The sequence below is a fragment of the Dipodomys merriami genome, unplaced genomic scaffold (assembly GCF_024711535.1).
Source record: "Dipodomys merriami isolate MVZ:Mamm:240054 unplaced genomic scaffold, mDipMer1.0.p SCAF_44, whole genome shotgun sequence".
NCBI lineage: Eukaryota > Metazoa > Chordata > Mammalia > Rodentia > Heteromyidae > Dipodomys > Dipodomys merriami.
The window spans coordinates 12,136,532-12,161,455 of NW_027206002.1; the positions used below are offsets into that span (position 1 = coordinate 12,136,532).

A 24,924-nucleotide genomic window follows, 5' to 3' on the forward strand; every position below is an offset into this window, starting at 1 on the left:
CAGCTCCCTGGTTCCTTGTTCTTGGTGACGTTATTCGAGAAGTTTTCCGTTTTCTAGAGGAAGACCAAAGCCAGACAGCCAGCCCCAAGTCAGGGCTGAGGCAGGAGCTCCGAGCTACTGAGCTCTGCTCGTGGAGCATTTGGTGGTGGCGACAATGGGTTGGGTTTGTTTTTGTTTTTCTTTTTTGGTTGGTTGTTTTTTGTGGGCTTTTTGTTGTTGCTGTTGGTCTGGTTCTAGGGCTTGAACTCAGGGTCTGAATGCTGTCCCCGAGCTTTTTGCTCAAGGGTAGCACTGTACCACTTAAGCCACAGCTCCATTTCCTTCTCCTGCTGCTGCTGCTGCTTCTCCTTCTTCTTCTCCTCCTCCTCCTCCTCTTCTTCCTCTTCTTCCTCTTCTCCTTCTCCTCCTCCTCCTTCTCCCTCTTCTTCCTCTTCTCCTTCTCCTCTTCCTCCTCCTTCTCCTTCTCCTTCTCCTTCTTCTTCTTCTCTTCCTCCTCTTCTTCCTCTTCTTCCTTTTCTCCTTCTCTTCCTCTTCCTCCTCCTCCTCCTCCTTCTTCTCTTTCTCCTTCTTCTTTTTGTGCTTAATTAGAGATAAAATATTCACAGAAGCCAGGCACTGGTGGCTCACTCCTGCCATCCTAGCTACTCAGGAGGCTGAGATCTGAGGATCACGGTTCAAAGCCAGCCCTGACAGGAAAGTCTGTGAGACTCTTATCTCCAATGAACCACCAGGAAACCGGAAGTGGCGCTGTGGCTCAAGTGGTAGAGCGCTCGCCTTGAGCTGAAGAGCTGAGGGACAGCGCCCAGGCCCAGAGTTCAAGCCCCACGACCAAAACGAAGTTCACAGAGTTCATCATGGGACCCTCCCTTGTCTCCCTGCCTGTCCCCACCCCATTTCCTCCTGTCCCCACCCCATTTCCTCCTGGAGCCCAGCTGCCCAGGGCCCTGAGGAAAGGGGGTCGAGGCATTTCAGCGCCCAGCGGACAGCTCTCTTCCACGGGGCCGGCCGGGCAGCCGGAGCCCTGCGGCCTTGCGTGGAGGCAGGGGCCTGGCCTCCCTCTCAGACCCCCGCCCCGGCCCGGCACCACGCAGCTGCGCCCCCCGCCCGCCCCGCATGCGCTCTCCCGCCCCACGGCCCCGCCCCCAGGTCAGGTGCCTGACCTGCCACTTCCTGTCTGGCAGAATCGACAGGAAGATGTCTGACGCGGAGGGAGGTTACCAACTGGACGAGGCCCGGGCTGTCTTAAGAGAGACGGAAGCCATCAGGAGAGCCGTCACCTGCGGGGAGAAGGAGAAGCAAGACCTCATTAAGGTGTGTGAGCCCCTCCCCCTCCCCCCTCCCCCCCACCATGGCCCGGACAAACCATCCCCAGAGACTCAGCATCCCCAAACCCTCAACTCAGGCCCCTGCGTCACTGGATTGGAGCCCAGCCCAGGCAAAAGAATGGCCCCATCTCAACCATTCACCCACGCGTGCCAGCAAGCGCCTGGCATCCCGGCTATTTGGAAGGTGTCAGGAGGAGGGGAGCCAGGGGCAGAACTGTCAGACCTGAGCTGAAAAAGACCGGACGCAGTGAAGGCTGGGGGTGGACCCGACCCCAGAGCCCAGACCGGAGCCTCCCCTCGGCACCAACCTCAAGTCACCAGTGGAAAATTCCACGCCGCCCACCCTCCTCTCGGTGGAGGGTCATGGTGGAGGCGCTGCTGTGGTCTGAGGCGTGTAGGGAACACGGGTGGATTTGGGGGAGAGAACAGCAGGGTTCCTGCTTTACGGGAGAGGACTCTGGGGCTCAGAGAGGTTCATCGGGGCTCTCAGGTCACACAGCGGGGAATGAGCGGAGCAAACACACCCTGGCAGATAGAGTCAGGATGCAGGCAGCTTCCTCGGGACTCTTCGCCACCTGGATCACGTGTGGGGCCAGCGTGGGCTCCAGACAGGGAAACCGAGGAAACCCTCCCCATAACCACAGAGCGCCCTCCCCGCCGGAGGCTCCGTGCCCACCCGCCCCGTCTCTCCCCCACCACAGAGCCTGGCCGCGTTGAGGGACGGCTTCCACCCCGAGCGGGGGTCTGGCTCGGACCCGTGGTCCAGCAGCGGCTCCCTGGACAGCTCAGGCTGCCCGCTGCCCAAGCAGTTCCTAGACGTGAGCTCGCAGACGGACGTTTCCGGAAGCGTGAGTGTGCGGGGCGGGGCCTGTGCCCCCTCCCGGGCCCCACTCCACGCCCCGACCGCAGGCCAGCTGCGCTCGGCGGTGGCATGCAGGGACACGGTGCCTTCTCTGGGTTCTTCCCCCTATCACCCTGATGTCCACCTGTGAGCTGCAGAATCGGTGCACATCCTACCTTCTAGAACCTTCTCCACACTCTCCCAGCGTTTCATGCCTAATTGCAGCCTGCTGAGGTTTCTGTGGACCCCCCCCACCCGCCCCCATCCCCAGATTTGTATTTTTTTTTCATTTCTGCCAGTCTGAGGAGCCGGGCTGGTGCTCTCCCGCTTTCGCCACAGCTCCACTTCTGGCTTCTTGGTGGTTAAGTGGAGACGAGAGTCTCGCAGACTTTCCTTCCCCGGGCCGGCTTTGAACTGCAGTCCTCAGGTCGCAGCCTCCTAAATAGCTGGGCGTGAGCCGCCAGCACCTCCGTTCTGGCTGCATTCTTGCGGGTGCCCCCCCTGTCCCTCCCCCAGCTCTGTGGCTCTGAGCCGCTTGGGGCCGTACCGTGACACCCAGGCCCAGGGCGCTGCTCTTCTTGATCTGTCAGACATCTGAGTTTGGGGCCAGCCGCGAGGAAGCAAAGTGCTTTTGCTGGGCTGCGCCCCCTGCCCCTCCCTCCTCCCCCCCCCCCCGCCCCGAGCTCACGAGACTCCAGCCCTGGCTTTCTCCTCGTCCCCTAGTTCTGCGGTGGCAGCAACAACCAGTTGGCTGAGAAGGTCAGGCTGCAGCTTCGCTACGAAGAGGCGAAGAGACGGTACTGGGGGGGAGGGGGAAGGGGGAGGGGGGGGACACACACCAGTGCTGGGGCCTGAATTCAAGGCCTTGCAGCCTTGCTTGGCTTTTTGTTCAGCGCTGGCCCCGCCCTCCGCTCCGGCCCTCTGCGGCTGGTTGGAGAGGAGAGGGGCCCAGGCCGCCGGGCCTCCCTTCGGCTCTTGGTCAGTACTCTAGCAGGCCAGGCTCGGTGCTGCGAACTTCTGGTACTAAATTGATTTTCCGGCCGGGCGCTGGTGGCTCCCGCCTGTCATCCTAGCTACTGGGGAGGCTGAGATCTGAGGATCACGGTTCAAAGCCAGCCTGGGCAGGAGAGTCCATGAGATTCTTACTCCGATGAACCCCCAGAAAACCAGAAGTGGCGCGGTGGCTCAAGCGGTAGAGCGCTTGCCTTGAGCTGGAGAGCTGAGGGACCAGCGCCCAGGTCCAGAGTTCAAGCCCCACAACTGACCCCGCCAAAATCTGATTTTCCGGTTGCTGCTGGGGTTGGCTCAGGGCCTCGTGCGTGCAAAGCAGCGCCTGGCCGCTGAGCCGCAGCGCCGTGCCCAAGCTCAGCGTTCTAACGCGTGTCCCCCCGAACAAAGGCCAGGCACGCCTGAGGCCGCTCTCATAGTAGCAGGGCTGGGGGCTCGCCCAGCCCAGGGGAGCTGGGCCGCGGGGGGCAGGGCCGAGGACGCGACCCCGCGTCTGTACCCCATCCCCACAGCGCCAGCTCTGCAGTGGACGCGGGGCAAGGCGCGTTCCCTGGAGACGGCATGCGGCCCCAGGGCACGGGGCGGGCCTGGATGTGACGGCCCTCACCCTCGTGCAGCCCCAGGGACGCGGCCCCCTCCCCGAGCCCGCCACGCTGCGGCTCCCGAGCCTCACCCTCACCCCCTCGGTCCTCAGGATCGCCGTGCTGAAGATCCAGCTGGCCAGGCTGGACGGCGAGGCCTGGCCTGGGGCGCTGGACGTGGAGAGGGACCGGCTGGTCCTCCTCAGCGAGAAGGAGCAGCTGCTCAAGGAGATGCGCTTCACCGGCCCCCGGGAGCAGAGCCAGGGCGAGCTGGAGCGGCTGGAGAAGGACCTGGAGGCCGCCCGGGACACGCAGAGCAAGGCGCTGGCCGAGAGGTGGGGCCGGGGATCAGGGGGGCGGGGGAGACGCGGGGGGACGGACAGACGGGCCTCCATCTGTCCTGCAGGCCCAATGGGGCAGAAGGGCAAGGCTGGAGCCGTCCTCGTGCTTTCCATGGGGACTCACGTTTCCAAAACGGCCACCTGGTGCCGGCTTTCGGAAGTCCACCCTTCCAAGGGCTAGAGGTGAAGCGCTGCCATAGAGTGCTTGCCTGGTATAAGCAAAGCCCTGGGTTCTGTTATCCCCAGCACCGAAGAAAGAAAACAGACAGCAGCAGCAAACGTTTCAAAGCAGGTGGTGGTCATTCCACTTCCTGTGTCCTCCCAGGGCCTGGGTGGTTGGACAGCCAGCCCCCAATATCGCGTCCGCAGACCCGGGTGATCCACGGGGTTGGCGGCAAGCCCAGCGCCGGGGGCTCACCCAGCATCCCTGCTGCTTGGGAGGCGGGGTTTGAGGATTGAGGTTTGAAGCCAGGTTGGGTAGGATAGCTTGTGAGACTCTCATCTTCAAAGAACCAGCAAAAAAGCTGGAAGGGGAGCTGTGGTCCAAGTGGTAGAGTGCCAGCTTTGAGCAAAACAGAAATCTCAGGGTCAGCACCGAGGCCTTGAGTTCAAGCCCCAGGAACGGCACTGTAAAGGAAAGAGGTACAGACAGCAAAGGAGGTATCACCAAGTCACCACGGCACGGGGGGGCGGGCAGTGCAGTCGTACCTTTTTGTTCAGCACGTATGTGGTGTCAGGGACGAGCACTATGGCAATGGTGAACAGAAAGCAGAGCTAACCCCCAGGGAGGGGGGAGGGGAACAGGGCTCTCGTGTTCATGAACCCCCGTGTGCAGAGGGCTGGCAACCCCAAGACTGCTCAGGACCAGGGTGGAAAGGTCCCGCGGGGATGGGAAACCGAGGCGCAAGGCCCGCCTGGCAGGCTGCAGCAGACCATAGCGCATGCGGCTCCTTTTACTTCCTGCTCAACACAGGGTTTTCCACAATGGCTGCCATCAGCTTCCCAGCAGCGAAGGAACTTTCCAGAAGTAGAGGAAGTAGAGCCTCTAAATGTTTTGTAACCCTGTAGTTATATTACTCATCTGTTGCTTTGTGTGTATGTGTGTGTACACACGTGCACGTACATGTATGCTGTGTGTGTACATACATGTACACACGTGTGCTCACCAGTACTGGAGTTTGAACTCTGGGCCTGGGCGCTGTCCCTCGGCTCTTCAGCTCAAGGCGAGCGCTCTACGCTGAGCCACAGCGCCACTTCCGGTTTTCTGGTGATTCATTGGAGATAAGAGTCTCACCGACTTTCCTGCCCGGGCTGGCTTTGAACCGCGGTCCTCAGATCTCAGCCTCCCGAGTGGCTAGGATGACAGGCGTGAGCCACCGGCACTAGCTCTGGGTCTTTGGGTCGGTCAGTGTGCGTGGGCTGCGGGGCCGTGGGCAGCCTGAGCGTGACTTCTCCCCGCAGGCTAACGCTGACGGATAGGAGGATCCAGCTGGTGCGGGAGCTAGAGGAAGCCTCGCGGCTGGTGACGGCGCTGCACGGCCAGCTCAGGAGGTGGGTGTGGGGTGGGCGAGCGTCCCCGGCGTGGCCTCTGCCCTCACTGGCTGCGGCGTGCGTGTGGCAGTCGGGAGCGCCGGTCTTCAAGCAGGACTGGCGCGGCCCTGGGCAGGTGCTCGAGCGTCTGAGACTCAGTCTCCGTCCTGGGCCTCGAGGCTGGGCCATGGCGTACAGATGGCGTTTCCTGCCCGCATCGGGGAATGTTCGTTTTGGTGGTACTGGGGTTTGAACTCTGGGCCTAGGCACTGTCCCTGAGCTCTTCAGCTCAAGGCGAGCGCTCTACCGCTTGAGCCACAGCACCACTTCTGATTTTCTGGTGGTTTATTGGAGATAAGAGTCTCTCGGACTTTCCTGCTCAGGCTGGCTTTGAACCGCGATCCTCAGATCTCAGCCTCCTGAGTAGCTGGGATGACAGGCGTGAGCCACAGCACCCGGCCTGCACTCGGCCTTTTTAGGCTTTCTGTGGTGACAAGGACGGCCGGCATTTGCCAGGGTCTTGAATTTTATTCTTCAGGGGAATGGGGGCACACGGCATACTTGGGGGGGAGACGTGGTGCTCCCCGGAGTCCCGGCGGCCCTCACCCTCCCCCTGCCCTCCCCCAGCCTCTCCAGCAGCGCACAGTCCCTGTCTTCCGGCAGCAGCCTGGGCTCCCTCACCTCCAGCCTGGACTCGTCCACGTCGGCCAGCGCCACCGACCTCCGCTGCGACCCCCTGGGGCCGGGCTGCGAGCTGCAGAGCCGGGTGGAGCTTCTGCTCCTGGAGGGGGCGGCCGGCTTCCTGCCCTCGGGCTGCAGAGCCGCCATCCCGGAGGGCCAGGTGCCCCGGACCCGCCCGCCAGCCCCGGGCACCCCCAAGTCCATCGCCTCCCTGTCCCCACGCTCCTCCCTCTCCTCCCCGTCCCCTCCCTGCTCCCCGCTCTTGGCCGACCCCCTTCTGGCCTCGGACGCCTTCCTCATCCCCTTGGAGGTGGACGATCTGGAACTGAGCGCCGCCCTTTGTGGGCTGAGCCTTGGTGGTGGCGGTGGCGGCCTGCGGGAGAGACACCGGCTGGAGGAGCCAGGAGTGACCGCCCAAGGTAGAGGGGGCCGTGTGCAGACGTGGGCAGCTGGCGGGGGGGAGGGGGCCGTGTGCAGGGGGAGGAAGCTGGCGGGGGGGGGGGGAGGCCTGGCCGAGGTGGAAGGGGGCCGTGTGCAGACGTGGGCAGCTGGCGGAGGTGGAAGGGGCCGTGTGCAGACGTGGGCAGCTGGCGGAGGTGGAAGGGGCCGTGTGCAGACGTGGGCAGCTGGCAGAGGCTGCCCTGCACTCTGGCCCTGCGGTGGTCACTGTCCAGTTCCATGCGTGCGTCTTTACAGGCTGGAGGACTCCCACACCTGGCAGGCGCACACCCGGGCCCCGGGCCCTGGGCCCTCCTAGATAAAGAGCGGCTGTTGTTGGTTTCTGTGCTGGTCCTGGGGCCTGGGCTCCGGGCCTGGGCGCTGTTGTTCGGTTGTTTTGTTGTTGTTTGGCTCGAGGCTAGCACATAAGCACCTGGAGCTTTCTGTCCGGGCTGGCTTCGATGCTCAGATCTCAGTAGCTAGGGTGACAGGCAGCAAAGGGATTTCCCCCAGTGGTTTTGCTCCTGCCCAGTCGAACAGACACCCCAAATTCATCTGTCCGGGTATCCAGCAGCAACGTCCCGTGGGGAGCTCTGGGGCCGGCGGGCGTGGCCTCTGCTCTGTGCCAGCTCGTGTGGGGACAGAGACGGACGCACTGCCCCCGGAGCAGGATCGGGGCCGGGCAGCAGGGGCGCCCGCGGGCGTGTGGGGCAGGGCTGGCGGTTCCGCTCACGCCAGGCCCCGTGGGCTGAGGGAACGAGGCGGGATTTCCTCCTAACACAGCCAGAACCCGAGGTCGGCCCTTAGGGAACTGGGGGGGAGGGGGAGACTGATCTGACCCCTCCCCTGCATGGTGTGAGAAAGAACATTCCAGAGGCACCAGCCGGTGTGGGTTCCACAGACGGACACACAATGGGGTGGCAGAAGGTCTGAGGCTAGCCCCTGGGCCCCGGTGGGATGGCCCCCTGCTCAGACCCCACGTCACAGCGTGTCCGGGGACCGGCAGGCGCCTCGTCCAGGACTGACCAGTGGGAGCGAGGCTGGGGCTGAGGTCTCCCAGTGCGGGCTGTTCCCGTCCGACCCCCCGGGGTGGGGGGGGACCCCCTGGAGGCCAGATGTCACCTGTCTGCTCCACCTGTCCCCAGCGCCAGGGCTGGGGCGGGCAGGGGGAGGGCAGGCAGAGCAAGTGTCCCCTCCCCCATCCCGAGAAGCTCCGTGTGGATGGTTCTAGAAGCTGACCCAGCAGGGAGGAGGTGCGTGCCCCGCGCTCTCCTGTCAGCCCAGGACTTTGGGGCGCAGGACAGTGGTGGGGTTCGCTTGGCCCTCGGCTCCAGCCCCCTCCCCCAGCTGTTAAACATAAAGTCGCCTCTGTCTTCCTCGCCTGAAGCAGCAGGGGCCTTGCTGGGAGTTCAGAGGTGTGTGCAGTTCCGTGGACGGCTGGTACCCCAGGGTGCATGGAGAAACCTTTCTGTAGGCCGGGCCCAGGGCTCACGCCTGCAAGCCCAGCTAGTCGGGGCAGAAATCACCCAGACCATGCTGCTTTGGGGTCAGCATGAGTACAAAGATGAGCCAGCCCCGCTCTCCGCAGCCCCGCAGGAGCGGGGCCGTGCCCGCAGGGGTGCGGGCGGGTGGTCTTGCTCTCTGAGCCCGCCTCTCCCCCCTCCCCACAGCGGTGGGTGCGGCTCCGGGCTGCGGCCTGAATGCGGCCTGTGTCTCCGCCGCCGTGTCCGACGAGTCGGTGGCTGGGGACAGTGGCGTGTACAAGGCCTCTGCGCAGAGGTGCGTCCCCGAGGGCCCCGGGGAGGCGTGTGGAGGCCGGGGAGGCGTGTGGAGGCCGGGGAGGCGTGTGGAGGCCGGGGAGGCGTGTGGAGGCCGGGGAGGCGTGTGGAGGCCGGGGAGGCGTGTGGAGGCCGGGGAGGGAGTTGTCAGTGCCCTGCTCAGCCCTGTGTGGGGCGGTGGGAGGAGGCAGACAGGAGGAGGAGGCTGGGCAGGGCCAGCCCTGAGCGACTTAGAAAGCATTTATGAGCCAGATAGGAGACCCCAGGAAACAGGGGTGGCAGGCACTCCAGCCTGGCGGGGAGAACCCTGCTTCCCCATCACTGTGAGGAGGCTGACCCCTGACCCCACAGGAAGGCTGACCCCTGACCCCACAGGGAGGCTGACCCCAGCCCTGCTGCCTTCCAGACTGGGCAGTTCCGAAGCCGCCGCGTTTGACGGCGAATCAGAAGCCTCTGGGGGCACCGCTCGCGCTCAGATCACCCTGAAGTGAGTGGGGGGGCTGGGGGACGGGATGGGGGCGGGGTGGCAGGGCGGGCCGAGGGCGGCCCTGCCCAAGGACCCGCCCGTGACTCCGTGATCCTGCGGGCCGGGGCAGCGCCCTGGCCCCGCCGGCCACCGTGGGTTTCCAGCCACGGAGCTGCCAGCTGTCCCCGCCTCCCAGGGGAGCGCAGGGTGCTGGGTGGCCGGGGGCTGCTGCCCGGGTTGGCTTGACGCCCGCATCATGCTCTCTTTGTTGGGGGGAGGGGTTGGGAATGACCTCCGCTGCCTCATGAGTGTGTCTGTCCTGGGGCTTGAACTCTGGGCCTGGGCGCTGTCCCTCAGCTCTTCAGCTCAAGGCGAGTGCTCTATCACTTGAGCCACAGCGCCAACTTCTAGTTTTCTGGTGGTTTATTGGAGACAAGAGTCTCACGGACTTCATTGCCCGGGATGGCTTTGAACCGTGATCCTCAGAGCTCAGCCCTCTGAGCAGCTGTGATTACAGACGTGAGCCACCAGCGCCCTGGCTTGGCTTTTTTGGTTTTTTTGGGAGGGGGGTTGTTGTTGTTGTTGTTGTTTGTTTTTGTTTTTGCTTTTTGTGTGGTTTTTTGGAACTTATTGCCAACATTTTAGCGTCAGGATCTTCCACACACACTTGGCCTGTATTTAAAAATTCACCTGGGCAGCAGAGCTGTGCATGTGAATCACTATAGTCCCCAGGAGAGATCGATCGACAGGCAGGCAGGCAGACAGACAGATGGGTGGGCAGGCGGGCAGACAGATAGACAGATGGGCAGACAGATGGGCAGGCAGACAGACAAGACAGGCAAGCAGACAGACAGACAGGCTGGCAGACAGAGAGACAGACAGGTTGGCAGGAGGGCAGACAGGCAGGCAAACAGACCGACGGGCAGGCAGGCAGACGGACAAGCAGGCAGAGGGAGAGTCCAGTGTGTGGCCCACAGCAGGTCCTTCCCCCTCTCCTCTCAGGTACGATGAGAAGAGTAAGCAGTTCGCCATACTGATCGGACGGCTGCGCGGCCTCTCTGCGCTGTCCCCCCAGCTCGGCCGGAAAGTGTGAGTGCTGCCGCCGCCCCCGCCCCCGGCGCCGTCCCCCCGCCCCACCTGTGTAGGACACGGTGTCTGCTTCCTCTCTGCTCTCCCGGAGCGTGGCGCTGGGATTCCCACCCAGAGCAGCGAGACCGGCACACAGATGCTGGGTTTCCGTGGGGGAGGAGGAAGCCGTGGGACCCGTGTTTGCAGGTGGTGCCGCGGGATCCCGTGCTTAGATTCCCTGCTCTGTCCCGGCAGAGCCGCCCGCACGGGGCTGCTGCAGGTCAGCCTCGGAGGGCCGCCCGGGCGCACCAGCCGCCGCGTGTCCCCCGCCAGCCGCGGACACCTGCGTGCCGCGTGCCAGTGACCTCTCACCTCGACACCTGTAGGAACGTGGGGCCTAGGAGGGAGGCTCGGGGTCCGAGGCCGGCTCTGTGGTTGGCATAACAATCCCAGTGCCCTCTGCAGGGGTGAGACCTCTGCCCTTGCTGGCTCTTGGGGTCTTCCCTGGGCCTCTGCACGCTGCCTGGGGCTCGGCCCGCTCCGAGATCCAGAGCCCCTGGGGGCGGCCGGGGAGATGATGCCACGTCGCGCCGCACCCTGGGCAGGGCACCGGGAGCCCCGCCGCGCGTCCCGGCTGAGCGGGGTCCCGTCCCGTCCCTCCAGGAACTTCCGCGTGGCCATCCTTCCTTGCCCAGAGAGCAGCGCCTGCCTGTTCCGCACCCGGCCCCTGGCCGCCGCCGCCGCCACCCTGGTGTTCAACGAGGCCTTCTGGGTGTCCATGTCCTACCCCGCCCTTCACCAGAAGACCTTACGAGTGGACCTGTGTGCCTCTGACGCCAGCCACCCCGAGGAGTGCCTGGTGAGGACCCCGTCCGTCCGTCCGTCTGTCCGTCCGTCTGTCCGTCCGTCTGTCCACTTGCTGTCCAGCCTCAAGGCGGGAAGGAGAGGCGGGTGGGGGGGGGTGGAGCATTAGCCCCGTTTCTAGATCTTGTTTGGTGCAACTGGGATGTGGAGCAGGTGTCCACGCGTGCTGAGCACCCATGGCAGCCCGCCCCCGTCCCTCCTTCACCCCCCACCCCAGAACAGCGCCACAAATACAGGGCTGTGCGCCAGGAGCTGCGGAGCACGGACAGGGAAGCAGCGATACGCATGGTATAAGATACTGCATGCCGAGCCGGCGCCGTGGCTCACGCCTGTCATCCCAGCTATTCAGGAGGCTGAGATCTGAGGATCACGGTTCAAAGCCAGCCTGGGCAGGAAAGTCCGTGAGCCTCTTATCTCCAATAAACCACTAGAAAACCAGAAGTGGTGCTGTGGCTCAAGCGGTAGAGTGCTCACCTTGAGCTGAAGAGCTGAGGGACAGCTCCCAGGCCCAGAGTTCAAGCCCCAGAACTGACAACAACAAAAAAAGATACTGCATGCCAGCCAGGAAATGGGGTCACCGGAGAGGGAAGCCCGTCCCTCGGCCGGAGCTGTCAGTGAATCCGGGCAGCGCTCACTGGCAGCCCCCTCCCACCCCCGCCCCCCATGTGGCATCTGAAGCCAGCAAGGGCTCCGTGGGTGCAGCTGGAGATGAAGCGTTGGCGGCCGGGCGCTTCTGAATGAACGCAAGCACTTTCCAGGGCGTCTCCAGCGAAGCAGCCGCTAAGCGAGGAGAAGGACTGGATCCCATCTGCTCCTCCCAAGCGGATGCCCTTCCTCCCCCAGCCTCTGTTGCTACGGCAGCAGGCAAAGCCCCTCTGCTGCGTGGTCCCTACTGGGACCCATGGGAACCCTCTGCCCCCCGTGGGCACTGGGGCAGGCCCCCGGGGTCTGGACGCCAGGCTGCGGGTTCTGTGGCAGGAGGAGGGTTGTCACGCTCCCACGCAGACCCACGTGGAATCTCCCAGAACTGTTGGGCTGTGGAATCCCCCATCTGTTCTTAAAATCAGCAGCTCCAGTGGAACCCAGATCGGGCAGTGTCTGGGCCCTGCGCTTGGTGGGCGTGGCCTTGGGTCCTGTGTCCTCAAAACAGGCAGAAGAAGCTAGAGTTTGAAGCTGGCCTGGGCAACGTTAGTGAGACCCTATCTCAGCAAGAAAATAGAATAAAATGTGCTCGGTGCCAGCGACTCACACCTATCATCCCAGCTACTGTAGATTCTGAGATCTAAGGGTCACGGTTGGAAGCCAGCTTAGGCAGGGAAGACTGTGAGTCTTTTTCTTGTTGTTCTTGTTGTTGTTGATTGTGGGACTTGAACTCTGGGCCTGGGCGCTGTCCCTGAGCTCTTGGGCTCAAGGCCAGTGCTCTACCAGCGCTCTACCACAGCGCCATTTCCGGTATTCTGGTGGTTCATGGACTTTCCTGCCCAGGCTGACTTTGAACCTCGATCCCCAGATCTCAGCCTCCTGAGTACCTAGGATGACATGCGTGAGCCACCGGCGCCCGGCCGTGAGTCCCTTTTAATCACTAGTGAGCCACCAAAAAGCCAGAAGTGGAGCTGTGGCTCAAGTGGTAAAGTGCCAGCTTGGAGCAAAGAAAAGCGTAAGAAGACAGCACCCAGGCCCCAAGTTCAAGCCCCGGTACTGACAAATAAAATAATAAATGAATCAATAAAACAGTAACTTGAAGGGGCAGAGCAGTTGCTTAGCAGAGGAGCGAGGCCCCAACATCATCCCCCTCATACCAAAACCCCCAAAGACACACTTGGACGCAGCGGACTCTGTTCCTCTGTGTGGCTGTGACCACGCACTCCGTGTAGAGATCACACGGCTGATTTCCTGAGATGGCAGGCCGCCACTCCCCCGAGGGCCTAGAGTCCCGCCTGCCCCTCCACACCGCAGTCAGAGCCACCGGCCAGGCGCGGCCAGCGGCCTGCCATCCGGGCACCATAAATGGCTGTGTGGTTCTCGGCGGTCCCATGCAGCCGGATTAAAACCCGCACCCAGCCCCCGCCGAGCCCATCCCCAGGACCCCTCTCCTTTCTGTCTCTGCAGGGAGGAGCTCAGATCAGCCTCGCCGAGATCTGCCGGTCTGGGGAGAGCTTCACCTGCTGGTACAACCTTCTGAGCTCGCAAGACTTGGGGAGGCTGAGCAGGGAGGCCCCAGCTGCGGGGTCCCCAGGCCCCGCAAACACGGTAAGCGGGGCTCAGCAGACTGGGCCTTCAGAAGCAGGGCTGGGAGCCCCCTGCAGGCCGTGGGGTGTGGCGCTCCCTCCCTCCCCCCACCTCCTCGCTCCTCTCTGCGTTTGGGGTACCCCTTCTCTGTCTTCTCTAAACTCGGGGTGCGCACCGTAGCCCAGGCCCTCGGTTGTTCCGTTTCTGTTGTTTTCGGCTTATCTGCAAAGAAGTTCCTCCACCACTTGGCCATCTCCCTTTTGGCCCTTTCCACGGTTTTGGTGGGGAGGAGGGGAGGGGATCTGTCATGGGGTTTGAACTCAGGGCCTAGACACTGCCCTGAGCTTTTTCTTTTTTTTTTTTTAGTCAAGGCGAGCGCTCTACCACTTTGAGCCACAGCTCCACTTCTGGTTTTCTGGCGGTTTATTGGAGATACAAATCTCACGGACTCTCTTACCCGGGCTGGCTTCGAACCCTAACACTCAGATCTTCAGCCCCTTGAACAGCTAGGATGACAGGTGTGAGCCGCCTGCATCCGGCTCCTTCTCACTTTTAGTTCTTTTGTCCACTACTGTCAGACTAAGATCCTTCTGCCTGTGCTTCCTAGATAGCTGGGGTTACAGGTGTGAGCCACCACAAACAGCTTCTCTGGGATGGTAGGCTCATAACTTGCCTAGCCTGGCCTTGGACCACAGTCCTCCAGATGTCTGCCTCCCGCACAGTTAGGACTACCCTGTGAGCTGCCATGTCCATTGTAATTTTTCTGCTCTTTCCTTCCTTCCCCATCCTGGACCCCGAGTTCATTTGCTAGCTAACGGTGTAATCATCAGAATTGCTGGTGAGAGGAACAAAGACCTATAATTTTTTCTTCTTCTTCTTTTTTGCCAGTCCTGGACTTGAACTCTAGGCCTGGGCACTGTCCCTGAACGTCTTTTGCTCAAGGCTAGCACTCTACCACTTGAGCCAGAGCCCCACTTCTGGATCTTTCTGTGTATGCGGTCCTAAGGATTTGAACCCAGGGCCTCATGCATGCTGGGCAAGCACTGTACCACTAGGCCACCTTCCCAGCCCAAAGGCCCGTCGTTCCGGTTTCTAAGTGACTGATGGCCTCTTCCTCTGCAGGATGCGGTGTCCGCGCTGCTGGAACAGACCGTGGTGGAGTTGAGGAAGAGGCAGGGAGAGCGGGCCGGCGCTCAGGCGGAGGAGGACGGCTGGTGAGTGAGGGCAGACTCCTGAGGCCTGGGGAGCGATGGGGCGATGGATGGGATCCCTGGACACCACGACATCGGGGGGGGGGCTGGGACCAGAGGGCAAATAATACACATAAAGAGGAAGTCCTCGTCCGCTTACAGCAGCCCAGCTCGAGTCCGCTGTCGTCCAGTCTGCTCTGGCCGTGCACACGGTTCTCCACGGGTGTGTGACCGGCCACGCCTGTGTGCCACCTCCTTTGTGGAAGCGGAAGTGTGCTTTCCCTGGCATTTGTGCCAGCCGCAGATAATGACGCTCTTCCACATTCACAAGGTGCCAGGAGCCTTCCAGGCGGCATCGGCCCCGCAGGCTGCGGGGCTCTGGGTGCCCTGCGAGCAAGGCCACACACGCCGCCTGGGGTTGTTGTGTGTTCCGCCTGGTGTCCCCCCCCGCCGTTAGCTAGCCCCTGCTCTGCCCTGGCACCCCGGGACTGCGCTGTATTCTACTTTACCCAGGCGAAGCCCTGACGCTAGAAATAGGCCCGGTCCTGCCTGTCTTTGCGAACCTGGCACCAGATCAGTTGGTGTGAGCCCGATTCCCAGCTTGTGTGAGGACTTTTCCAGCTGTCTCCTAGCAACGGCCTTCTGTTCGCTTCCCCCCGCGGCCCCCGGCTCCCCACCTCCTGCCACTCAAACTCCCCGGCCCCTGACTCACAAAGGCAGCTGCTGCTGCTGGCATCCACACACCCTCCCCCAGGGCTGGGCGCTGCCCTGGGTCCTGGGGTGGCCCCGAGACCCCCGACCCACCCCTCCTGACCCGCTCCCACCACCTTCACCACAGCCCAGCGTGCCTCTGTGCCAACCTCTTCTGCTCTGTTTGGAGTCCTCCGGAGCAGAGGGCCAGAAAGCAGGATTTGGGGGAGGGGGGTTGCTGCTGCCGCCGGTGGTGGTGATTTTTGGAAGATCCACAAACAAAACAGAGCTCAGAGTACTGAATACACACAGGAGACAGTCATCAGACTCCTCACAGGAATACTGCCTCCTCGCCCAGGGACGCGGTGTCTGTCTGTCCAGGACAGATGTCATATGTGTCACTGCAGGGCCCAGTGTGTTTTGCATTTAGTAGACACGGCACAGCAGTGTCCAGTTATACTTCTGTGTGTGTATATGTGTGTGTGCATGTGTGTGTATAGATGATAGATAGATAGATAGATAGATAGATAGTTAGATAGATAGAAAGATTGACAGACAGAAAGATAGATAGATAGATAGATAGATAGATAGATAGATAGATAGATAGATAGACAGATAGATAGAAAGGCAGACTGACAGACAGAAAGATAGATAGATAGATAGATAGATAGATAGATAGATAGATAGATAGATAGATAGATAGATAGAAAGACAAACTGACAGACAGAAAGATAGATAGATAGATAGAGTCTGTCCTGGGGTTTGAACTGTCCCCAAGCTTTTTCTCTAATTTTTTTTTTTTTTTGTTGTTGTTGTGAGTCTTGAACTCTGTCTGTCCCTCAGCTCTTCAGTTCAAGGCTAGGGCTCTGCCACTTGAGCCACAGCGCCACTTCCTGTCCACAAGCTTTTCTACTCAAGGCTAGCGCTCTACCACATGAGCCACAGCTTCACTCCTGGTTTTGGGGTGGTTATTGGAGACAAGAATCTCATGGAGCCGGGCGCTGGTGGCTCACGCCTGTAATCCTAGCTACTCAGGAGGCTGAGATCTGAGGATCGCGGTTCAAAGCCAGCCCAGGCAAGAAAGACCGTGAGACTCCTATCTCCAATAAACCACCAGAAAACCGGAAGTGGCACTGTAGCTCAAGTGGTAGAGCGCTCGCCTTGAGCTGAAGAGCTGAGGGACAGTGCCCAGGCCCAGAGTTCAAGCCCCATGACCGACAAAAATAAAAAAAATAAAAAAATAAAAAGAATCTCATGGAGGCCAGGCTCCAGTAGCTCACACCTATAATCCTAGCTCCTCAGGAGGCTGAGATCTGACTTGTGGTTCCAAGCCAGCCCAGGCAGGAAAGTCCATAAGACTCTTATCTCCAATAAATCACCAGAAAACTGGAAGTGGCGCTGTGGCTCAAGCGCTAGAGTACTCGCCTTGAGCTGAAGAGCTAGGGACAGCACCCAGGCCCAGAGTTCAAGTCCCACAACTGACAAAAAAAAAAAAAAAAAAAGACAAAGAGTCTCATGGACTTTCTCTCCCAGGATGGCTTTGAATGTTGATCCTCAGATCTGAAAAAAAAGAAAAGAACCAGCCCCTGGGGTTGGAGGTGTGGTTCAGTTGGTAGAACGCCAGCCAATGAATGAGTGAAGGGATCAGGTGTGAAGCTTGAGTCCCAATCGCAGACAAAAAGAGGAAAAGATCTCAGCCTTTCAAGGAGCTAGGACCGCAGGTGTGAGCCACCAGTGCCCAGCCAGTTCATTGGTTAGGTGTTGCGTTTTGGATCTCACCAGAGAGAACCCAGGGTCACAAATGCTCTGCTCAGCCCCGGCTCTAACCCGGGGATCCTTTTAAACAACCGTGTGTGCAGACGCCAGGCCCCGGGTGGCAGCCGGCCGGAAGGGCGAGGTGCAGCTCTGGATGGTGAGCCGGGTGTTCTGTGTCACAGGAGGACGCAGGAGACCAGTGAGAACGAGGCTGTGCCCGAGGAGGGGGAGGAAGAGGAGGGAGAAGAGGGCGTTTTCTCCGGGAAAGCCTCTCTGGCTGAGGATGAGCAGCCAGCGTTGAAGGTAAGTTGGGGGCCTGGGGAACAGCCTGGACATGGAGACGGGGTCCCCCCCTCTGCATCCAGGACCTCCGAGAGGAATGGCAGCCCGCGCCAGCTGCCTCGACCGGCCTCCCGCGCCTCAGGTAGTTTTGGAGAAGTACATGGAGGCCTCGGCTCTGCCCCCTCTCTCCTTCACGCCTGTCATCCATCCTAGCTACGCAGGAGGCCGAGATCTGAGGGTCAGGGTTCAAAGCCAACCTGGGCAGAAGAGCTCATGACACTCTGACATCCAATTATCCAGCAAAAACGCCATACGTGGAGCTGTGGCTGAAGTGGTAGAGCGCCAGCCTTGAGCACTGAGAAGTTCAAGGACAGTGCCCAGGCCCTGAGTTCAAGCCCCACGACTGGCAAGAAAAAAATACTTTTTGCTTGTAAGCTGACATGTGGATTGAAGCCCTTTGTCCCACTAATGAAAGATAATTTTTTTTAAAAAAATTAAAAACACAAGGCCCTGAGTTCAAGCCCCAGTCAGGACCAGCTCATATATACATACACACGTGCACACACACATGCACACACATAAATCACACCTGATAAAAACTCAAGACTGGCCGAGTATTTCTCCATATCCACTGAACTGTGCAGTGCACATGAGGGAATTTAAAAGTTTTGCTTTAGAGCCGGGCGCCGGCGGCTCACGCCTGTCATCCTAGCTATACAAGAGGCTGAGATCTGAGGATCGCAGTTCAAAGCCAGCCCGTGCAGGAAAATAATCCATGAAACTCTATCTCCAATGAACCACCAGAAAATTGGAAGAGTCGCTGTGGCTCTAGTGGTAGAGCGCTCGCCTTGAGCTGAAGAGCTGAGGGACAGCGCCCAGGCCCAGAGTTCAGGCCCCATGACCGGACCAAAAACAAAAGTTTGGTTTTAGAAATTGCTTTGCACTTTTTTAAGACCACACTTGGTCTGAACCACACGTGAGAAATCTGAGCATAAAGGGGTTTCCTGTCGTCCCCAGCCATGCCCAGTGGGACCAGAGCCCGCAGGGAGCCAACGTCTTTGCTTGGGGAAAGCGGGTCTCGGCTCCTGGGCCTCTGTGGGCTTCCGCTTGGACGCTGCGGCGCAGCATTTGCATCCACGACCTCGTGCATTCTGAGTGCCGGCCGCGGGGGGTGCCTGTGCCCCCCCCAAGCCTGTGCACCCTCACGCAGGGTCCCGGGGTGCAGGGCCAAGGTATTAGTGCGGCCTCTTGGAGGATAGCATGTGCGTTCCGGTGTTTCCGTGCGTGATTGCTGGAGAGCGCTGTGCGGAGACAGGAGGAAAACCTACAAGCCCTCCCTGTAGTTCCAGAAAGCTCTCCAGCAGTTCTCTTGGGGGAAGAGGAGGCTGGGGGGGAAGCCGTGGGAACTCGGGGAGCCCAGGCTCTGATGGTTACCAAGGGAGGATTTGCACTCCCAGCCCTGGGGACCATCCTGGCAGAATGGGCTTGAAGACTCGGGGTGAACACTGCTGACTCCCTGCCGGCCCCCAGGTGGACAAAGAGACCAACACGGACACTGCGGCCCCGCCCCCCATGGTGGTGCGGCCCAAGGACCGGACGGGCCCCCCCTCATCTGGGCCGCTGCTCCGCGGGAGCACCATCATCCGCTCCAAGACCTTCTCCCCGGGACCCCAGAGCCAGTACGTGTGCCGGGTGAGTGGACCCCCGACTCCGCCCAGCCTCCGAGTCCCCGCGTGGCAGTCTCTTCACAGGACTCTGCCTCCCGGTTCATCAGAGGGGGGATGTGATTATTGGTGAAGGAAAATCACATGTCCGCATGCAGGCCGGCGCCAGGCCGGAGGGAGAAGATGACTTCATTTTTCACTTTTTTGTTGGTTGTAGGACTTGAACTCGGGGCCTGGGCGCTGTCCCTCAGTGCCTCAGCTCAAGGCGAGTCCTCTACCACTTGGGCCACAGCGCCATTTCCAGTTTTCTGGTGCTTAATTGGAGATAAGAGTCTCACGGACTTTTCTTGCCTGGGTTAGCTTTGAACTGGGATCCTCAGATCACAGCCTCCCGAGTAGCTAGGATGACAGGGGTGAGCCACCAGCGCCTGGCTCACTGAGAAATTTCTTTTAAGTGCACATATCGGAATCAGAGCTCTGGTCACGTGGTAGAGGGCCATCCTTGAGCATGAGTGGTTCAAGCCTGTAATCCTAGCCAGCCCAGGCAGCAAAGGCTGTGACGCTCGTAACTCCAATGAACCACCAGAAAACCAGAAGTGGCGCTGCGGCTCAAGTGGTAGAGCGCTCACCTTGAGCTGAAGAGCTGGGGGACAGCGCCCAGGCCCAGAAATGTATATAAACTTTGGGAGAAAATAAGAGTCAGTAGTGAGAAACATTGGTAATTTTTGTTGTTATTGTTCTGTGTGTGTGTGCGCGTGCACACACACTCGTGCTGGCTCTAGAGTTTAGAATCAAGGCCTGGGCGCTGTCCCTGAGCTTTGTGCTCAAGGCTTACGCTCTAACACTTGAGCCACAGCACCATTTTCAGCTTTTTGCTGGTTAATGAGATCTTCTCCTGCCATGTCCCTAGACTACAGGCGGGCACTCTGTTTCCCAACCCTGTTTTCTTCCCACAGCAGTTAATTTTAGAGTGGGGGGTGGGGGCTTCTCTTAACCAGCTGTTCAGCCCAGACCATAAGAGCATTACCAGCGTCCCTGGGGGATGAGGGGGGGGCTGGAAGAAGGCGGTGAGGAACCCCGTCTCGTTCAGCGTGGGGCCAGGCCAGAGCACTGTGCATCTTGCCTCGGTGCTGTGTGACTGAGTGACCCCTCGGGCCTTGGGCAGCGCAGGAGGGGAGGACCGGGCTGGGTGACCCCCCCAGAAAACCTTCTAGAAGGTCTTCTTACCATGCTGGATTGTGTATGTCTCCCAGCTGAACCGGAGCGACAGTGACAGCTCTACCCTGTCCAAAAAGCCCGCCTTCGTTCGGAACTCGCTGGAGAGACGCAGCGTCCGCATGAAGAGGGTAAAGGGTCCCCCGGAAGGTCCCGCCCTGCCCTCCTCCATCCCCCCTCCATCCTGGGGTGAGGCTGGCGTGTGGACCAGTGGACCTGTGCGGCCACAGCCACAGTTTACCTGCTGATGGATGGGGCAGGGGCAAACGTGTGATTCTGATTGGTCAGCTGTAGGTCACGTGACTGCCCCTGCAGGTGGGCTGGGTGGATTCCTGCTCCTGCTCCTCCAGCCTCAGAGCACAAGTGCGGTTGGATGCAGCACGGGATGGCCAAAGGCGAGGGTGGTGATGTCGCCATGCTCAGTGCTCAGGGGATTGCAGAAGGCGGGGTTCGGGAGGTGTGAGAGTCTGCAGATGAAGTCGGGGGTGGGGGGCCCTTTGCGGTTGGAAAGAGAGGGCCGGGGGCTCCCTGGTGACGGAGCCGCGTCCCCCACTCCCGCAGCCCTCATCCGTCCAGCCCCTGCGCCCCGAGCGCCCGCTCCAGACCTTGCTGGACCTGGAGCTGGACCTGCAGGCCACGCGGAGCTGGCACCACCAGCTGACCCAGGAGATCTCGGCGCTGAGGGAGCTGAAGGAGCAGCTGGAGCGCGCCCGGAGCCTGGGGGAGCGGGAGCTGCCCCCGCAGCTGCGCCAGCGGCTGGAGCGGAGGGTGAGCCCCTCCCGCCCCGTCTGCCCCCCAGGCTGCCGCCCCCGCTGCCGGCCGGCCCCCAGGCCCCCCACACGAGGCCCGCTCCCACCAGGGCTCCCGGTGACACGTTCGCGTCCACACACAGCTTTGGCGGTGGGTTTTGCGCCAGTGCTGGGGCTTGATTGAACGCGAGGCCTGAGCACCGGCCCTGAGCGCTTTCTCTCCCAAGGGTGGCGCTTTACTACTTCTGGCTTCTTGGTGGTCCGTTGGAGATGAGAATCTCCTGCCCAGGCTGGCTTTGAGCCACGATCCCCAGATCTCAGCCTCCTGAGTAGCTGGGGTGACAGGCGTGAGCTGCGGGCACTTGGTGGTCATGAAGTCTCTTATCCCACACCGTGAGCCTTGGTCACTTAGAAATGCACTGTGCATAGAGGAAGGCAGATGTACACACACACACACACACACACACACACACACACACACAGGCTCGTTTTCTTTTCTCTCTTCCTGCCTCCCCTGTAGCGTGGGATGACAGGTGTGTTGTTTCTTGACCCCCGGGGTGGACCAGGGGTCTTGCCAAGTTTCCTGCCTGGGCTGGCCTCGACCCTCCAGTGGCTAGGATGGGGGCTGCGGGCTGTGGGCGTGGAAAGGCACGTGTCCCAGGGCCTCCCCGCTGGCTTTGCGCTGCAGGTGGACAGCACGGAGCAGAGGGCCGAGCTGCAGACGGAGAAGATGCTGAGGTCGGCTGCCAAGGATGTGCTCAGACTCCGGGGCCAGAGCCACAAGGAGCCCCCAGAGGTGCGGTCCTTCAGGTGAGCGCCCCCCTGCCCTGCACGGCCTGCCCTCCTCAGTCCCCCCAGCCAGCGCTGGCAGAGCCGGGGCTGCCGCCGCCGCCGATGCCTGCCGTCTGCCAAGCTGCACCCCGCGCCGCGGGCTCTCCCGCCAGCCACGAGCCTCAGCCCCGGCCTGGCGTGCTAATGCTGGGGTCCTCCCAGCCCCCTGCCTGGCCTTTCCCCTCGGCACCTCCCACGCGGCTACTGACGAGGACCGGCCAGGGGGTGGACACTAAACGGACGAGCGGGGGCTCCCACCCAAGCCCCCACGCGGGGCCTCCCGCCCCCAGAGGGCCTTGCGGGTGGATCTGCGCTGGCCTTTGATGAGGATGCTGTGTTTGCGTGGGTACTAACAAGGAGTCCCCTGAGGCCGGCGTGGGGTGCAGGCCTGCCACCCCAGCCCTCGGGCGTGCTGAGCTACTCAACTCTCACAGCAAGACCCCAAGGCCCTGACTCAAAAACTAAAAAACCAGACGACACAGCACAGATAGCCCAAAAGACCCTCTTGTGGAATATAAACCCTTGAGGAGGCGCTGCGGTCCGCGTGGCTCTGTGGACGTGCCTTTTCTGCCTCGGCGGCAGCGCTGGGGTGTGCACTTGCTGGTAGACGGGCAGGTTCTCCGCCTAGCCGGGCCCCGGCCTTGTGTGCCCCGGTGGTTTTGCGATAGGCCCCGTTCAGCTGGAGCCGCAGTCCTCCTCAGCTCCGGCTTCTGTGTGGCTAGGGCAGCAGCTGCCACCTTGTCCAGCTATTGGATGGGGACCCAGACACTTTGTTGCCCAGACTAGCTGGCCTCAAACTGTGAGTCTCCTCTTCTCTGCCTCCAGGTAGCTAGGGTTACAAGCATGAGCTGGATCTCATAGAGCAAATGTTGGGAGGGGTCCAGGGCCCCTGCTTTGAGCAGATGGCAGTTGGCCATGTTAATGGGTCCCTGAGAGAGTGGCTCTCAATTGGGAGATTCCACCCCTCCCCACCCCATCTTTCTACAGGGGATATCTGTCCGTGTCAGTACCATTTGGGGGGCGGGGGGCGGATGAATCTCACCGTGTTGCCCAGGCTGGTTGCAAATCTGTGACTCAAGATCTTCCGGCCTCGGCCTCCCAAGTATCTGGGACTTACAGGTATGTGTCGCAGCCTTGGTCTATACATTTGTGATGGTTCCCACTCGTTCTGCGGTACCCAGAACGGAAAGCGCCCACACAGAGACTGTGTGTGGCCCGGGATTGAGGCGTGGCTCCCTGGCAGAGGCGGCCTTGGGTCCCCTCCTAGCACCCACACGCAAAGATGTATCCTGCCGCCAATGCCTCTGGAGTCCGGCTGAGGCCCGGCTTTTGCCTTCCCAGGGAGAAGATGGCGTTCTTCACCCGGCCCCGGCTGCACATTCCAGCCCTGTCCGCAGATGACGTCTGATCGCCAGAAAAGTATTTCCCGTGTCCCACGGGCAGGCCGCCAGCGCCCCCCTGTGGCGAACGTATTTATGTGTGGTTATATGAAGGAACCGAGCTACAAGTCCTCTAGCACTCTTGTTGGTTTGAGATGAACACAGTTGTTTGTTTGTTTGTTTTCCTAGGCTGGGTCTGATGATGATTAAAACATACACACTAAACAATTAATAAGGGGGAGAAAAACATAAAAATACAAAAAAAAAACAGCATTAAGTGACCAGATTGTATAGTTTGTATATTTAGGAGTGTATTTTTGGGAAAGAGAATTTAAATGAGCTGTAGCAGCGTCCCTCGCGGCTCTCCTGCCAGCCGTTCAGCCCGGCCTCGCCTGTTTTAGAGGCTGGATCGCAATAAGAAGTCAGGCTCCGGCCCGGGAGTCCTCCCCGGACGTCGGGGTCCGGCAAACGCCACAGCAGCAGCACACCTGACCTTCCCTCCAGCACGGGTTTTGTACGCCATGGAGAACAGAAATGTCAGCCCGAGCACAGACACCACCAGGGGGTTCTGAGGTGTGTCCTGGCTCCTGGTGAGCCGGCGTGGTCACCTGACTCGGCGTTGCCCCGGCTGGCGACAGGCCGCGTGGGTCTCAGGCCCAGTGAAACCACTGACCGGTGCGGGGAGGGCTGTGGAGAACGCCGTTTGCTTTCATGTCCATCAATAAAGTGGCCTTTTCGGAAGACTTTGCCCCCCATCTCTTCGGCTCCCTCCCCTTGCTTCTGGGTTTCCCAGATGTTTTCGTTGTTATTATTGGGGGAGGGGTGCTGGGCCTGGAGCTGGAACATGAGACCTTGTTTTCTTCTTTGGCTTTTTGTTCAAGGCTGGCGCTCTACCACTTGAGCCACAGCTCTGCTTCTGGCTTTTTTGGTGGTTCATTGGAGATAAGAGTTTCCCAGCCGGGTGCCGGTGGCTCATGCCTGTAATCCTAGCTACTCAGGAGGCTGAGATCTGAGGATCACGGTTCAAAGCCAGCCCCAGCAGGAAAGTCTGTGAGACTCTTATCTCCAATAAAAACCACTCAAAAACTGGAAGTGGCGCTGTGGCTCAAGCAGTAGAGCACTTCCCTTGAGCTGAAGAGCGCAGGGACAGCGCCAGACCCAGAGTTCAAGCCCCACAACCGACAAAAAAAAAAAAAAAAAAAAAAAAGAGTCTCCCAGACTTTCCTGCCCAGGCTGGCTTTGAACCGCAATCCTCAGATCTCAGCCTCCTGAGTGGCTGGGATGTTAGCCAGGAGCGGAGGACGTAAGCCTCACAGCATTTTCTCCTTTCAGAGCTGTCTCTGGCTGTGGTCTGGCTTCGTGGGGGCTATTATGGTTAGAAAAGTAAGTCCCGGTGGGCACCTTTGGCTCTCACCTGTAATCCTACTTACTCAGGAGTATCATGGTTCAGAGCTAGTCTGGGCAGAAAAGTCGGTGGAGATTCTTATCTCCAATTCAGCAGCAAAAAGCCAGAGCGGAGCTGTGGCTCAAGTGGTAGAGCACCAGCCTTGAGCAGAAAAGGCTCAGAAGCATGAAACCCTGAGTTCAAACCCCAGTACTGGCACACACACCAAAAAGAAAGGAAATGCAGCCTGCAGAGAGGCGGCGGCAGGCCCGGGGGGGGGGGGCATCTAACTTAATTCCTTCTCCTTGCTCTGCCTGTGGTCCCTCTGGCGAGCTGGATCACGGGCCCAGGGAACACCTCGATCCTCGCGCACGGCTGAGCTCAGCGAGGTCTCGAGCGGCTGCCGAGAGCAGAGCCCTGGCCGCCTCCCCGCGGGCAGCGCCAGCCCCAGGCCAGCCCGCGTTCCCAGCGTGGCTTCCGGCCGGGCTGGGAAGGTCTCCGTGGAAACCAGCCACTGGTGAACCGCCAACAGTGCTGTCGCTGTGGGAGACGCTGAAGAGTCCATTAGCAGTGTCCCCCTGGGAGTCACGCAGGTGTCCCTCTGGAATCTTCTGGAAGCCAGCCCGGAAATGTGA

General features: G+C 60.6%; 1 protein-coding gene across 1 annotated transcript in view; it reads left to right on the plus strand.

Moving 5' to 3' along the window:
- Wwc1 (WW and C2 domain containing 1) overlaps positions 1-23,646 on the plus strand; it is a 46,645-nt gene extending 22,999 nt beyond the window's left edge. Inside the window, exons 6-23 of the mRNA XM_069993977.1 lie at positions 1,182-1,311; positions 2,027-2,173; positions 2,890-2,963; positions 3,869-4,090; positions 5,558-5,647; positions 6,254-6,726; positions 8,416-8,524; positions 8,930-9,010; positions 9,992-10,078; positions 10,721-10,916; positions 13,031-13,171; positions 14,273-14,364; positions 16,968-17,088; positions 18,598-18,759; positions 19,985-20,077; positions 20,508-20,714; positions 21,384-21,505; positions 22,868-23,646. Of these exons, the coding sequence (XP_069850078.1) occupies positions 1,182-1,311; positions 2,027-2,173; positions 2,890-2,963; positions 3,869-4,090; positions 5,558-5,647; positions 6,254-6,726; positions 8,416-8,524; positions 8,930-9,010; positions 9,992-10,078; positions 10,721-10,916; positions 13,031-13,171; positions 14,273-14,364; positions 16,968-17,088; positions 18,598-18,759; positions 19,985-20,077; positions 20,508-20,714; positions 21,384-21,505; positions 22,868-22,934 (2,614 nt within the window). The 3' untranslated portion in view covers positions 22,935-23,646. The remainder of the gene's footprint in view (positions 1-1,181; positions 1,312-2,026; positions 2,174-2,889; positions 2,964-3,868; positions 4,091-5,557; positions 5,648-6,253; positions 6,727-8,415; positions 8,525-8,929; positions 9,011-9,991; positions 10,079-10,720; positions 10,917-13,030; positions 13,172-14,272; positions 14,365-16,967; positions 17,089-18,597; positions 18,760-19,984; positions 20,078-20,507; positions 20,715-21,383; positions 21,506-22,867) is intronic.
- The last annotated feature ends 1,278 nt before the right edge of the window (positions 23,647-24,924 follow it).